Source organism: Clytia hemisphaerica, unplaced genomic scaffold (genome assembly GCF_902728285.1).
Source record: "Clytia hemisphaerica strain Z4C2 unplaced genomic scaffold, Clytia hemisphaerica genome assembly, whole genome shotgun sequence".
Taxonomy (NCBI): domain Eukaryota; kingdom Metazoa; phylum Cnidaria; class Hydrozoa; order Leptothecata; family Clytiidae; genus Clytia; species Clytia hemisphaerica.
Genome location: NW_027103962.1, coordinates 429964 through 446960, shown reverse-complemented (window position 1 = coordinate 446960; position 16997 = coordinate 429964). Strand labels below are relative to the sequence as shown.

At 34.2% G+C, this 16997-nt stretch overlaps 1 protein-coding gene across 1 annotated transcript in view; it reads left to right on the top strand.

Moving 5' to 3' along the window:
• LOC136810334 (ribonuclease 3-like) overlaps positions 1-16997 on the top strand; it is a 38814-nt gene that overhangs the window by 2883 nt on the left and 18934 nt on the right. Inside the window, exons 2-9 of the mRNA XM_067066891.1 lie at positions 13645-13719; positions 14377-14436; positions 14749-14813; positions 15205-15258; positions 15707-15781; positions 16166-16244; positions 16509-16616; positions 16829-16961. Coding sequence (XP_066922992.1) covers positions 13645-13719; positions 14377-14436; positions 14749-14813; positions 15205-15258; positions 15707-15781; positions 16166-16244; positions 16509-16616; positions 16829-16961 — 649 coding nt within the window. The remainder of the gene's footprint in view (positions 1-13644; positions 13720-14376; positions 14437-14748; positions 14814-15204; positions 15259-15706; positions 15782-16165; positions 16245-16508; positions 16617-16828; positions 16962-16997) is intronic.

The following is a 16997-nucleotide window of genomic DNA, read 5'->3' as shown; positions in this document are numbered from 1 at the left end:
AGAGACCCAGTGGAACTTCTCCCCGCAGCCACAGTTTTGGGACGGAATTTTGGCTAAATTTCCCAGTGAGGCGGGGGTCCCACCGACTGGACTGGGTCTGTGACAAAAACGGTCGATACTTTGGTTCTAAGAAATAAAGCGATTACGAAGAGAACGAAGTCTTGGATAGTCTAAAAATCTAATACAAAAACCAGGGAGTGCCACTTTGAAAACACACAGCTTGAAAACGATAAAATTACACCTCGATTTTCATGCCTATCAATGAAAAAAACTTATAGGAAACCTACTAAACACGATAACACCATCAAATTGTATCAAACAATGAAAGCGTTTCGATAATCCAAGTTTATTGATTTTCGTCAAAGAAGAAGATTTCCTCAAGATAATCCAAGCAAGCATACCGAATCAGTCTGCACTACTAATCACCCTAATATCTAACTTCAAAGAGAAACAAATCAACCAAGAGACAATGTCAATAAACTTTCTTCAGAAATGAAAAGAATGAAAAACTACGATGGCCCCGAGGTTTCTCCACTTCTAGAAAAAGATAATTCAAGAAGAGAAGTAAAAAATGAAGAAGGGAAGTAAAAATTTTAAGAAGAGAAGTAATTTTTTTGTATTACTTCACTGAAAATTTTACTTTTCTTCTTGATTTTTTTACTTCTCTTTCAAGCTTTGAAAAATGAAGAAGAGAAGTAAAAAATGACAAAAATACCACGTGGTTTTGATTACAACCATTGACGTAGAAAGTTTATTGTTATTACAGAGAGACCCCTTACCAGACTCCAGAGGATGTTTGTAATGGCAATTATGTTGATTAGTGTGATTAAACGTTTAAAGCTATCCCTTAAGCAAAAGTTATAAAGCTTTTCATAAATTATAAAAACACTTTGGGAGAGTACTTATATTTATATAATCTTTGTTGTAGGATCACGTGTTTTAGACGTTGTCTTGTGCTTTAAACAATTTAAAAAGGGTTAAAACCATTTTGGCAGCTCGCCAATGTAGAAATTTAATCACAATTTCGATACTTAAAGACATTTTACTTCCCTTTTTAAAATTTTTACTTCCCTTCTCGAAATATTTACTTCCCTTCTTTAAATTTTTACTTCTCTTCTTGAAACTTTCAGAACTTTTTTTAGAAGTGGAGAAACCTCGGGGCCATCGTAAAAAACGTCAAACGAAAAATCTTCTTCCCGCTTTATGTCAGACTTTTAAACATTGTCGTATTTCCTTCTCTATTGCAGTAAAATTAAGAATATACTTTTTATAAGAACAGTTATTGATATAAGAATCACTTAAGAACATTAGTGATTTTAGTCCACAAAAAAGCCAGTAGTGCTAGTGCAGAGGTAAATAATCCATACTTATGATCAGAACAAAGAATTCTTATTTGAAGTTCTTAAATATGTGTCCTAAAAACATTTCAGAATCAACTTTTAGTTTTGAAACAAATATTGATGTAAATAATCACTTAACGAAGCGCCATTGATCAAAACGTTCGGAAATATTGATCCAATCTGATCCAATTTATTTTTAAATTATCAGCCATCAAAATTTCTAAATAACTTGCTTAAGTAAAGGAACCATTTGAAAGTGATTATTTATAAAGTTGATTACTTATTAATGAATGTAAAAGACTTTGTATTACCCTTTTTATGACCCTTCAAATTGATTGTTGATATTGGTCCAGTGGTCTCCCATTTCTGTCACTCAAAACCTTTTTCCATATTTTACTCATATTTTCCGAGAGATTTTTTTAAAAACTGTAAAATTCCTTATCCTAAAAGCAAGTTTTAAATCCCTTTCAATGGACGCTTGAAGGGTATATCACCTTCCTTTCTTTCATGAATTTAGATATCAACCAATGTAAAATCAACTTCACACCTTAAGGATAAAATATATTTCATCATTGACTCTGAATCGAATTAAAATTTACGAAAACAGTTGATCCTCTCTAATTCGATCTTCAAGGATTTTCTTCAAATTAGAAAAAGATTCTAGACTACTAAATACTTTCCAGCTGAAGGGACCAATAATTTAGTTCGAATTATAAAAAAACTCGATAGCAGAGGTTCCAATTTGGATCCAAAAGATGGAATAAAAATCAATAAATACTAAATCCTTTGACACAAAAATAATTCTTTGAGCATAGAATGACCTTTTCAAGCCGAAAAGAATAAGTAATCTCAATAGCCAGTAAAAAATATTTAATCTAGTGGAACATACTTAACGCAACGACGCAAAAGATATTTTACAATAATGACCAACCGAAAGAATGTAATTTTCTTAAACGACCAAAAGAACCATACCAACGCAAAATAAGCGACTGCTGCTAACAACTTTCTCAAAAACAAACCCATGATGAGTGACATCAGCCGACCAACGTTAATTGCGTTGTTAATGAGTGTTTGGAGCTCATTAAAACAACTATTGTCTTCAAGAACAAATGATGTAACAACAGACAATAGAACAGTGAAACACTCTTTTTGTAAGAATATCATTTTTGAAGGAATATTTTTATTCAAGAATATGGAAATTGAATCTTTTTTTTTTAAACAAAGAACTTTGTCACGAACTAGGCACTTCAATCCCTAAAAAAAACTAACAAACATGAAAAATTAATCTTAAATTAGCGTCTTTGAGACAAATTTTGCAGGTTTTGAACATCTTAATAAGGGGAAAAAATTCATTTGGCACACTGGCTGTCACTCGACCCTACAAAAAGTAATATCATTATCCCTTTATTGGACCGATTGATAAAAACTTTTTAATGAGTTGTTTTTAAAAGAGATGATTAATATTCGATTGACAAGAAAGTAATATCAATACAGATAATCCTTTTGATTAAATTCCACATGCCAACTTTTTCTGCTTGCTGCCAAAATCATAAAATGATAGGGATAAAAGAGGATCTAAATCACAAACAAACATATAAATACTCTAAAATACCTTTTGAATATGTTTTGAGTTATTCATTAATTGCGGAAAGTTTTCCAAGGTTGTTTTCGCCGTTCAAGATCACCTGTCTCCAAACTAAAAAACTTAATTTCAGTGGTGCTAAGCGTGCTAACACACGAAACAATAACAAACTCACCTATACCCAATATAAATTGAAATAATTTTAAAAGACCGTATACGGACTTGAATGGAAACATCACCGGAGGACTTTAATTACCGGTTTGTTATAAAGTTGTTTTCATCCGCTCCAAAATAACCCTTTGACATCAAAGATGGAATATTGGTCGCAAAGCATACCGCTTTAATCAGTCACAATGTAGAGTTTATCTCTAAATTTTTACCTAGTCAACCCTTTTAAAATCATTCTAAGGGTTGATTGAAACCATGGCGTTCTAAATTCAAGACCTGGTAGACGTGTTTAGAACGCCATGGTTAAAACACAATTCTCAGTACAATAAAATACAGATAGAAACACTCCAAGATTGATACACATTAAAATTCAAACGTAAACTTGAATTTGACTTACATTGACGACCTTTTTAACATTATCTAACACACAGTCACATTCTTACAAACGAACATTTACAAATTGCAATCGTTCACCACAAACGTAATATTTGATCAACCGAAAATTCAATTTCATTCCACACAGATTGTGTAATACACATAACTCACATCGAAAAAGGAATATTAAATCCAAGTTTACAAACACTGGAATTTACGGAGATAATTGTGCAAAGAATTTCAAATCTTTTAGTCACATGAGTAGACTTACAATAAAAGGAGAAGCTAAGCTACCGATGCAGTTGTAGATAATAAGCAATTTTAGAAATAGATTCTGGACCCCCTGCACAGAACGCCCGTAAAACGTCATCAAAATCATTTCACGCCATCAAATGAAGGGTGTAGTTGAGGCGGAAGGAAGAGACCAACCACACGTTGTGCTGTAGCTGAACAATTAATACCCTATGGTATTGCACATAGTTCAATCATTCAGCAAAATAGACATGGTGTAGTCAACCTTGACAAAACTAATAACTACAACGAAATCTCCATAACTCGAATCTCTATAACTCGAGTGTCTCCTTAATTGGGATAAGTTTTCTGGTCCCCTCAATTAACAATGCCTTATAAGCCTTACTCCATAATTCAAAATTCCCTTAACTCGAACAAATTTGTGTTCCTCCATGCGTGTTCGAGTTAGGGAGACTCCACTGTACTCTTAAAGCGCCTGATACAAGACGGAAGTACAGTTAGTCCATTTACTCATTTATAATGAAGAACCGATGGTTGTCCAAAACTTATAGACAGCACAACCAGAAATCTCTCAGAGATGACTCGTATCCATTTCGTGAAAACAGCACATCAACCTCACAACCAGGAACAAGATTCGTTGAACACCACGTAGTATAACTTAAATTAACCGTTATAATTGAGGTAGAGTGAGCGCGAGTTCTTACATAAGAGTAATGAAAAATCACCTGCTATGGTTGGATTAATCATCAAAACGCAAACGATCATTTAAAATAACATGTATAATGCCTGGAGTTACATGAAATACGATTGGGTAGGATATTGATATGTATCTGGATTGTGCAATGTCTGTCTAGGAATAAGGGGAGCAGATAAAATGGGGCAAAAATAAATGGTCAAAACATGAATTTAGGGTTTTAGGGACGATCCCAGCGTAAGATTTTAGATACGAATTCGATAGAAAATGCTGATTTAAAGTGTACTACAAAAGCAGTGAAAAACTGATCGTTTTAAAATTGCCACAGTCGAACTTTGGTCCAAAAATTCCACTTTGCTGTCCACACAATGCTTCGGTTGGGAAAAAACCCGCTTTGATAATTCTGAAATATTTCAAGTCTCTTAACGATAGGTTTTCTCAATCCCTTTACAAACCACCATCTCACAAATATTGAAAGATATAATAGCAAGCTGATATCAAAACCATATTTCTGTTTGCATATTGACAGAACATACAAATTAACTTTCCAAGCGATTAAGTTATCAACGATAAAATACATATTGAAGATAAGTATCTATCAAAAAAATATACTATATCTCATCATTCAACTTTATAAGAATATGCCTCAATCTAGCACCACATATTCTTAAAACGTACTGGTAAAACCAACAAAAAATCGAAGAATCGCAATTTACGTATAGTTTACCAATAAATAAACCCTGTCTAGTCGTATCACGAACCATCCCTAAACAGACCACAGTAGCCTACGAAATTCAACTAACTCGATCAACATTATCCGTTTACAATTTTCGAGACATTAAACTTGATTTATTGTGCTTATAGAGAGCTTTGCAAGATGGACGAGCTATACAGAGAGAGAGATCGATTTCAACCCCTCCTTTATCCAATTAGTTTTGATAAACTCAAAATACTATAGAAATCATTGTAAGATGTTTAAAGATTAAAACCTATCAAACTCTCTCTCTCTGATAAATATAGTAAAGTAATCATAAATTACTTTCTAGCTATCTCCATTCGTGCAAGGATACATTAGCGGAATAGCAGACGTATCCCGTTCTTGTTATTGTCCGTGGTAGGCGAGATCGAATACACCTATCAAAACTGAGCGGCGCAGCACGATCGGTTATTTAAATGAATTTACTGAGAACATTTGTTCTCGGGAAAAGAAATTTTTAAACTGCCCCTAAAACAAACAAACAAATTCCCGCCCTGAGAGTCTCCTCATAAGCTGACAGCGCTGCTGGGTTGGTAGCATAGATTTATAAAGCCCGAAGGGCTAGATGTCGTGCTTCGGCTGAAAAGTGTGTCGTGGTTAGGTAGGAAATTCTACCTAGATCAAGTGACATTACAATAGAATTTCAGCGCTAGCCCAATCAGAAGCTTCGCGGGTTTTCAAAAACGATTGCAACAATATTTTTTCCGATATTCAATTTTTATTTTCTCCTGCAACGCCTTAAAGCACGACATCTAACCATTCGGGCTTTTTAAATGGTTGGTAGGTGTATTTTCTAGCATGTATACAATTTCTACATTACTCCATCTCTGTGAAAGTCCATCATCCATACGGCATCACAACCAAACATACTACCTACTTGACATTGACACGTGATATATTAAAGCTCATTTAAAGACTTAACAGATTCAGATTAATTTGAGTAAATATTGATTTGTTACTCTAATATTTCTCACAGATATCTTCCCCTTGAAATCACGTGACTAAATATTTTTAATGGCTTTGTTTGTCAACATATACCTCTATATCTCTCTCTCTTGCTCTGATAAGTTTTCTCAATTATGACAAACATTCAACGGTTAGAATTCGTCAAACTAGAGAATTCGAATTATGTTAAGACTCGCCAAGTACACTTCGAAAGACGAGTTTTGAGAGGCTAAATCCTACCAAGGAGATTCGATTCTAGCCCTTCGGGCTTATACTTCATTGTTCAACTACCAAATTCTTGTTTTAGGATAATTATCTAGGGAAAACTAATGCTCCAGATGGCCGAGTTTAAGTTTTGAAACAAAAACGAAACAACCTTAAGCAGACAATGGTTCAAAGTGAACCAGAAGTTGTGACGTCTTAAAACGACATCTCAGAACAAAAACATATGCTTGTATGCATAAAATCTTAAAATACTCTTATATTTCTGAGCCTCTGACTATTAACTACTTGTTCTGACGATACCATCTAGTACGATCGGAAATGATACCTTAGTTTACTCTTATTCACGTATGAGAAAAGTTTTAAAAGATTAAAGTACTTCCTCCGCCTTGAGAGGAAAAACCCCAACTGTGCACATGGATACTACAAGTGATGACCTCTTTCCTCTTACACGTTTTTCTATAAGAACAAAATATATAAAAACATAAGGCTTCGAGGGCCGAAATATTTTAAGAACATTTTAAGGCCTCGCTGAATCTAAACCACTATTATTTTTTTGGGAAATCGCACAAAAATACTCACAAAATTGTGAAAAAAGAACACTTTTTGCTTACAATATAAGAGTATCAAAAGACATTTTTGATGTTCTTATAAAAAAACGTCAAGTGTTCTACTGACGTGCAAAAACTCCCATAAGAAGCTCTGACAACAGCAAAAGAACGATGATGCACGTCTTGCAAAAACAGACCAGTTTGCTCAAGTTCAGAATTACAAAAATTTAAATGTTCCAAAAAGAAAGAGAGAGGTCATATAAAGTCTTGCATCCAAGCTGACTTTCCTGTACTGTATCTTGACCTGACAACTCAAAGACATCACACAAAGAATCTATACTGTTTATTATATTGATGAAGGTTAGCTATGGAAGTTTTGAATGAAAATAACAAGGTTTGGTAAAGTTATTTTGACCTATTCTGTTTTACTTATAGCTTAACTCTCTGACATGCTGACCTAAAAATATTAAGTAACCATTTCAAAAACATCTTCTAAGCGTGCTAATGGCGAGTTTATGTATTCTTTGAGGACGCTAAAGTGACTGAAGCGATTTGGAATAACCCACGGTTTTGACTCTCAAAATCGAGGACGGTAAGTGCTAATTTACCGTCGTCCTCAGTCAATCAGGATCTAGTTAAATCAGAAGTTAACTGTTTCCGTCGCAGAAAAACAAACATTACATAAACTCAAATAATGATGCAAATGAGTCAACATAGCTTGAGCGAAGCAGTAGAATATTTCCCAACATCAAGACACCTCCCTCTACTTTTCCCACAATATCAACTTTCGTGATAAAAGTCTTCTCGCGAATGGACACCAAAAACAGTCGGCTGTAAAATGAATCACCTAATTCTTTTGACCAGCAGTATATAAAAATTTATTGCCAAAAAAATTCACATTTCTCAGTGAAAATCATCGTAAAATTTACGCCAAAAGTAGAAGAAACCATGACTTAGCCATGTCAAATTCCATGACGAAGGACAATTTTCACACACGAGGAAAAGAGAAACGAGTACCTTGGTGACTCAGAGAATTATTTGCTCAAGCAAAAAAGGATTAAGTTAACCTCAACTAACAGTAAACAAACCCTTCAAATTTGTTCAAAAAAAAATCCTACAATGTCAGCAAAACTATCAACCAACACTTGATCGAAACTCGAAATCTTTCAAAGGTAGTTTAGCCAAAGGTAAAGGAATTTCCTCGTTATCACAAAGTCCTGATAAAGAACCAGGAAAAATCCATCCCAAAATGATAACCTTTTCGATTTTCCGGAATTTTTGAAAAAAGTTCCGACCTCAAGAGTCCATTCAAACCTTCCAAATAAAACCAAAGAAAAAGAACTTCTTCCAAAACAAACCTTAACCTTTTTTGCCCGTGATGGTCAACGAGACTTCATTTCAAAAACACGATCAACTAAATCAAAAGTTCTTAAAATCTTCCACCAATCTCACTTTAAATTTGTTCGTAGTAAGCTCACATGGTAGAAGGATTTTAAATGAATTTGTCAAAACATTCGGAAAGTTGAATCAAGTTGCGCTTGGCAATAGAGAGGGTCGTGATCACTAGACTCTCACATGCGAAAGAACGACAAAAGGCTAAAACAGACTTAATTCTTTAACAAGAAGGTAAACATAGAATTTGTCGAGACAGCACGCGGTATTAACTCAATAATGAAAGTGAAAGGAAGTATTAACTTAGAGAAAAGTTGATTTCTATTTCGTACGCGTTACCAAGTTAAGGTGTACGAAAGGATACGGTAGACTTTTATCTTCATAAAAAGCCAAGAATAAGAGTGAAAAGTTAATTTTTTTGTAATGAACGCACCATCAGTCAAACCCCCTGGCAATTTACTATCTTTTAAAAGAAATTAGCAATCGAGCCTTTCAGAGAGGAAAAATTACCCAGTATATAAAACTAGACCAGTAGACATTTTAGAAAAAAGCACAACAATTCCAAATAACAGAGGTTGAAAATTATATTTCAGAATGGGAAACCGACATGAATAACAAATTGGCAATCCCTTATTTTTCCCGCTTTTAACAAAATCGTGTTATCCAGTCTATCAAAAAGCATTGAGTGAACATCAGGCAAAGCACACAATATAAAAAATATAACCCAGGTCCAAGTTCGAGGTATGACTCAGAAAGTGGTAAACAAAGTCCCAAAAAAAAAAAAAACACGTAGAACCAGTAAAATACAAAATAAAAAATCTGTTTTCTTTGGTAGAGATAATATTATCTCAGAATAATAAATTTCATTATGATTTTTATGCAAAATAAACTTTCAATATAATAGTACACTAGCGTCATCATGTATTTTATCTTTCAGAATATAGATTCCGCAATTAGAGATTTTATTCAGCTATTGAAAAAACTGGAGACACTTTCTCTAGTTACTTTACACTATCACGCAGTGTCAGTCAGGTAGAATATTCTAGAGCAGTTATAAAGCAACCATATACCCAATACAGAAGAGTCACATTTCCTTTACTCGAACAAATTTGTGCTCTCGGTGCGGGTACGAGTTGTGGAGACTCCACACTGTATAACAAAACCAGATAGTTCGGAGCTTCCTTATCCCCAAAGAAATGGCTTTTTATTTGAGAAATAGTTATTCTAATTATGGAGTAAAAGGAAATTTTCAACGATGTAATTCACTTCTTGTTCATGTTGCAATTTCCGTGGCACTTAAGTGTCGAGCAACGAGTCCCTTTATTTGAAGGTTTTATGCATAGAGTTCGAACTAGTCCGTAGGCTACTTATGGCTTTTTGGAGGGCGCTGATAAGTGGCTTCACTGGATTCAGAGCCATCAAAATCAACAGAAGCATATTCTAAGTTACAAAAACAAGAGGTAAAACTTCTTTTGCTGACATGGTCAAACCAACAGCCTTCAAAACAACCCTTTAATTCGCTATTTAATCATAAAGATATATTCTTTGAAACTATGAAACACATACACTAAAACTTCTTCGTAAAAGCAGCCAATGTAATCAAAAGAAAGGAAAATTCTAGTGATTAGAATCCAAATAATTATATGAAATTTCTGGTGAACTATTTTTGTATCTTAAAACCACCCAGCTATTACCCTCTAATTACAAAACTACTGCTTACGAGAAAAGAATTGAACATAAAAGAGCTTCGTAAGCATATTTTGACATGAAGATGATGAGTGAAAAATTGTTAATACAGTATCTGTGGCCTTTGTCCCAAACAACAAAACCGTGTGCTGTTTGTTTTTACTTGAGTAATTTTTTATAACAAAACCCAAATTATGCAAAAATTGATGATCATAAAACATGAAAACATAAAACCAGTAGCATTAAAAACAGTACAACCGTCTTAAGCAACCAAAGGAGTCAACATTTACACAACTTCTTAACCAAAATGTATTAACAATTTTTGAAAGTCTATCTTCCTTAAAACCAATCACGAAAAAGGTCAATCCTGAGGAACTTAACCAACACGAGACACGTTATTACACCATGAATCGACTTTTAGAAATTCAGAATAATAATGAAAAGTAAAGAAAATTCTTCCATCATTTAAACATACATTATAAAATTTTTCAAGAAATTCGAGAAAAGGATATTGATAAGAGTTGCGGAAGAATCGTCTTTTGAAACTTGCTGAATCGAACCTTTGAAACCATCGGCATGGGAAACAGGATAACTGAAAACCACAAGTTTTAAATTAAACTCAGTTATAATAAAATACACAATCAAGCTCGATTCTCATCATTCAAACGAACACATGGTCTTTTCAACACACGTAGAAACTTTCACCTAAAGTCCAACGAGGGGTCAACGATCTCCCAAATTGAGATATTGTATTTTGTAGTTTTTGCCGTGACGTCATCATGCCCCTTTACCCCTATTGTTGTCAACGGTCATTCGCAAATTTTGGAGTAGTGCAAATGTATCATACAGTTTGATAACTGAAAAGCACAAGTTTTAAATTAAACTTAGTTATAATAAAATACACAATCCAGAACTCGATTCTCATCATCACATGCTCTTTTAAACACGTAGAAACTTTAACCAAATTCAATCAACAATTCTTTTTAGAAAAATGTCAGCTCTTTGATTTATAAGGCTGTCCAAGAAATTGTTTTTTTGGAGGCAATAAGTATCCACTAATTGGTTGAGATATCAAAAGAAACTTGGTTTAAAATAATTAGAATTCTTTCACTAGTTGTCATGTACTATGGAGAGAGAAGGATATTTATAAACAAACTCAGCAGCAATAACAGCAGCGTATTGACGTAATAAATACTTTCAACAAAAACCCCTTTGCAAAAGTTTTCTGCAAACAGACCATTCCAAATTTCAAGAATTTCTACCCACAAAACAACAGTAAAGCCTGGTAAAGCTCTCACAAGATTAAGCAATTTCAACTCCATACAAATAGTAAGTAAACTATCCCACGGGTATTTCAACGCATTCAAAACGGTTCTAGGTAGATTTCTCACAAAGAATCAGACATAAATTGACTGCCACATTTTGAAATCAGATTCAACAAACAAAAATATGACGGTGGGTACACATTTTTTTCTATAAGAACAAATTATACGAGAACATAATGCTCCGATGGCTAAAATATTCAGAACATTTTAAGACTTTGCGGACCCTAAAACACCTATTTTCTTAGGAAAGATAATGGACAAAAATAGACACAAAATGATGAAAATAGAAACACCTTAAGAACATCTTTGAGGTTAAAACTCAAAAAATTAAGAACATCCGAATGCTTATAACATTTTGGATGTTCTTATAAAAAAATGACAGTGGGTAACTCTTTCAAGTCTCAAACACTTCATCAGTTCAATATTCCTTGAAGAAAAAACTATCGAGAAATATATTTCTCGTGACATGGATGGGCAGGTATATAAAACGTGGGAAAATTCGAATGACATAATGATAAATTCAATTAGAAAAGCTGTCTAATATAACTACTCGATCGTATTTTCAACGAACTTTTGCGAAAGGATCAAAAATAAAATAGAGGACGAAACCGTATCAAATGGATTGGCCAATAGCTACGCAAGAGAGCTTGTATAAGCAAGTTTAATTTAATATCCAGCCTGCTGCAGAATTAATCCTCACCTTTTATTTGATACAGATATTAGCATTGCTGCCTAGCAGTGCGTATGCACGTTTTCTATAGGAAAACACGGCAATACAGGGGGGGGGGTCTTGCAGTTACTCCTTGACACTATGTGGAGTAACTGCAATTTTGGACATTTTCTACAGACACCACCACCCTTGCAGTTATTCCATAGTGTACTAACTGATTTTACCCTCAAAATTGGTGTATACCACCCCCAAAAATGCAAAATTTGGCAATTTTTTCACTGAATTCCTCATTTTTGATACCATTTTACTGGGTACGTCTTATTAACGACCGTTCAAAAGTTACATATCTCAATCATTTTCCAAGTTTGTTAAAATATCTTTCATGCCTTGATTGAAGAAAAAATTTTGTGATTTTTTTTTTACTTTTGAAAAAAATGTTTTGAATTTTTTTGCTTCCAGAATTTCTAAAAAACCTAAAATTTTAAGTGAAAAATTGAAAAATGTGCTCACTTAGTACACCATATCCTACCAAAATCGACAATTTTGGGCTTAGGCACCACCCATGTTGCAGTTAGTCCACTGGTGGAGTAACTGTTTTCCAAAATTTTGGTTTATATACCACCACGGTAGTAATTGTCATAGTGTTTATATAATAACTGCATGACCCCCCCCTGGGCAATAGAATATCAAGCAAGCAAATAAAAAGGGGTAAAAAAGAACAGAGCTAGAATTCTAGTAAGTTAAAGGTTTTATTTTTAGATAAGTGTTCTCGTTTCATATCAGACACATATTTCATATCAGGACAGTGTCTGCCTATTGTTATATTGTGCTGATATAAGCAAAAAATGTTTTTCTTTTCCTCTTTTTGAACTATCTTGCTCCACATCCGTGTCAATCCAATGTGAATAAGCTACATGCTGGACCTACCTGAAGATTGATGTAATTAGTAGGGGGAATTTTGTTCGATTTTTTGGAATCGCTTGACTGTTTTGTTAGAAGCACTTGTTATACATTTTTGGAAAGCTAAGGAGTAGGGGAATCGAATTTACTATGTTTCCAATTTTTTTTCGGACACTTTGGTGTGATTTTCGGACAAATATGACGGTCTCAGGCAAAAATCATAGGGTTAAAAATTAATGAAAATTTTAGCTCGAGAAAACGGAGACCTGTTGTGTATTTTTGGAAAGCTCTCAAAAAATTAAGATTAGAGATATATTGCAAGTATAGGTGATTTCTGCACCTAACTCGAGATATTAACCCTTGAAAACCGTGTTTTCAGCCAGAAACAGCTATTTTTGTCCCGTTTTTGCGCTTTATGAAGCTCAATATCTTAGTTAGGTACTGAAATCACCTATACTTGAAATATATCTCTAATCTTAATTTTTTGAGAGCTTTCCAAAAATATACAACAGGTCTCCGTTTTTTCGAGCTAAAATTTTCATTAACTTTTAACACTATGATTTTTGCCTGAGACCGTCATATTTGTCCAAAAATCACACCAAAGTGTCCGAAAAAAAATTGGAAACATAGTGATTTCGATTCCACTACCCCTCAGCTTTCCAAACATGTATAACAAGTGCTTCTAACAAAACAGTCGAGCGATTTTACAAAATGCCCTCTACTATCCTCCCGTTTATCGAGAAACAAGAATGTTTTTTCGAAGAAACTTTTTCTTAATTTTCCAGGCGCAAGATGATGATTCAGATATTGACGATTTTTCGAGAATTCACAAAGGAGCTCTCGTTTATAACCCAACGAAGGTAAAGATTGATTTATACGGTGGTTATAGGTTGAAGCTGTGGCGTAAGAGTTCCGCCCAAATCTTCTGGTCGTACTCTTTTTGACTCGTAATGGTAATTTGATTACCTCATCGTTTCCTCTGTTGAGCCTAAAGTAGATTACTATCAAGACGTTTATCGTTTCGTAGTACATTCTGTGCGCATTGTCTGTTTGATAATAAAATTCCCGTACGGAAACCTAAGCGATGAAGTATGATTTAAAAACAGCAACACTTCTCTCGTCGTCTCCCCTCTTTCCATCACAGCGGTCGGTTTGAAAAATCTCAAATCAGAAAAGACAATGCTAACAGTCCCTCTACGGCAATGAATTTTGATATTAGCCGTAGATACCGGGTCTGCGAACAGACTAAAAGTAGAAAGGACTGCAATTGTAACCTTTCTATGAATTTTTTGTGATTTTGATAGCCTAATAATATGTATTGGGGGTCGAAATATATATTTCTAGCTGGTTCATGTGCTGCCTCTCATCCTATGTACCCACGCCCATACGGGTGGAAATATATATCTTCAAAGATTTCTTAACCTTTATTCTTTTTGTGTGAACATCCTGTTGGACTCAGTTAGTCCTAGATTTCATTGATCTTTAGTCTCATTAAAAATGTTCAACTTTCATTTCAGAAACCCTACGCCTTGAGGATTGACAATATAATGTTCGTTAAAGATGGAGCAAATTCAAAGGTATATTCAATATTTGTAAAAACATGTACGATTACCCATTATTGTTATTATTTTTGACGAATAGTTTATCCCTACACTAGATTGTCCTCTTCTTAAAATTTCTGTCAGGACGTGGGTCAAGCACGACAGCGGTGGCACTTACCACCTTGGTTGTCCATTTAACAAATTTTCCAAAATGTATCAACACCATTACAGAGTATCCTCTTTATTGTTATATGGAAAGTGCAGATTCCATGATTAGTATTTGTTTCTTTTCAATTTGGATAATGAAAGAGTAGACCAAATCTATAAGGTCATATTTTTCTTTCGTAGGCGAGTGCATCAGAATTTGTACACGTGTCGACATCCCTGGGTACTGAAGAAGTCTCTCTCAAGGAGTAAGTTCTTTTTCGTTTGTAATTTCAAAACAATATTTCCTGACGGTAATTTTAAATGCTTCTGAACAACAAAATTGTAATTTAGAAAAATCCAGGACTTGCTTTGTTGGCAGTTAAGTTTTCATTTTCGTCTATTTATTTTTCTCCTTGTGTCACAGATCCGGTGGGAAAAATGCTCTACAATTAAAGTACTAATTTCCCTACTGGAAAGTTGACTTGGATTTTATCCCTATTTGAAATTCAAAGGAAAAAATGTACTCCAAAACCAAAACTTTTTATGCTGGAAAGAAAAGAATTTCTAATCCCCATTGCATCCAAATGTGGGGAAGACTTCCACCGGGGCTGTGAGACAGGGGTGTTGTTTTCGACTATAATTTTCCTTCTTTCATAGCTTCAAGAGTGTAACAGAAGATTTGAATCGGTTGAAAAAGTCTCTCAAAGGACGGTATGTATAAGTTTTATTGCCTCCGCCCATTATTTGAATTTTTCTGTTTGATAAACTAAACAATTATCTATTATAATATAATAATACGTGCCTGAAGCATTTCTCTGCAGCGTTTTTGTATTCGCTAGCGATTTTTACTCTCGCGGCATTTTTGTTGGGGGTATTGCTTCATTAAAGAGCAACAGTTTTCTCCCTGTTTTATTCAAAATACGAAAAGTCAAATCCCCCTGTTGAAGATCTTTGACGGCGTCTGTGACCGCTAGTCTAAACTAATTCCACACAAGAGTCTTCGTCATTCTAATGCATTCTTTTTTCGAAGAACATTTTTGCTTTTTTGAAAATATAATTCTGACAAAGGGAATCATTAGGTATAAAATGAGACTTATTTTATGACAACTATCTGACTAAAATTAATAGTTGAAATGTTTCCATTTTTTCCAATTTACAGAGCAGTCCCAACAAGGGCGGACAAAGAAAGACTGTACAGTTTGCAACAGAAACTCAATGAAATGAGAGAAATCAGGTAAAATACTAAACTGGGGATTGTGATTTGAAAGAACATTTCAGTTTTTATTAAAAAAATCAATCCTTTGATACTTCTTTAGTAAAAAAGTGTTTATTAAAAAAATCAATCCTTTGATACTTCTTTAAAATTTATTTGTATACGTTAGTTTGGGTGCTCAACAGAGAATCATCCTCCGTACAGTAAAAAATTGAATTTCCGGTTTTCATAAACAACTCGTCTGGTAATTTGGAAACTGAATATATTTCACAATTCAAGGATTTTACACTAAAAAGTTCCATAGAATAGAAGGAAGGTGGAAAATAGAAGTCTGAGCTCCCACCTCGATTTAGTTTTAACTGAATAAGCATTTTTTCATTTTAATCTTTACCTCTATCATATCAGGAGTGCATTCCGTTTCAATGACGTCAGAATATCGACGAACAATTATTACCATACTGGTCTCCGATGGGATGTGTTTCAGGTAAAGAGTCCTCCATCACTCACCTTTAGAAATGTTTTTACATTTGAATGATTTCGTATTCAATTGGTTAGGAAGGGCTCAAAGAGGGGTCATTAAACTTTCCTCGTAGAATTCTCTCAGCGGTAAAGTTAAAAATTAGTTTGAAGTTTGTTTGAGGTATACATAGCCCGTTGGAGTATCCTCATGGCTAGAGAGACCAGAAAACGAATGCATTTGAAAAAGCTATGCAGATTCAACGACATTCATTCCCTTCTTTGATCTTAGCACTCGTCCTATTTGAACGGCTTATGGAAACATGTCAAGTTCATTTCATGTTTACACGTGTTGGAAGACACCCTGAAATACAATTTCAAAGACCACACCCTTCTACAGGTAAACTCAATTTCCGAAATTAGTTTCAGACTTTAAGCAGATCGGTCATGAAGCCAATCAATATTGTTTAGACAATTTTATTTATTTTCAGCAAGGCTGGTTTCAACCCCTTCCCCCTCCTCGAACAATATTCTATTCCCTATCAGTCCTTATCCAAAATTCAAAATTCAGTGACGAAATATATATCATTTGCATTCACTTTTCACCTTTAGTTGGCGTTGACCTTACCTAGCTATCAAGATCATTCATCTATGTCACATTGTACGACCACAAGTATTCACAATTTGGGAAAGAAAAGACCCGATTTCAATCCGAAGGCCGCGCAATCAGGAATAAGGAAAAGAGGTAAATATTCTACTGACTGAGTACAACCAGAACTAT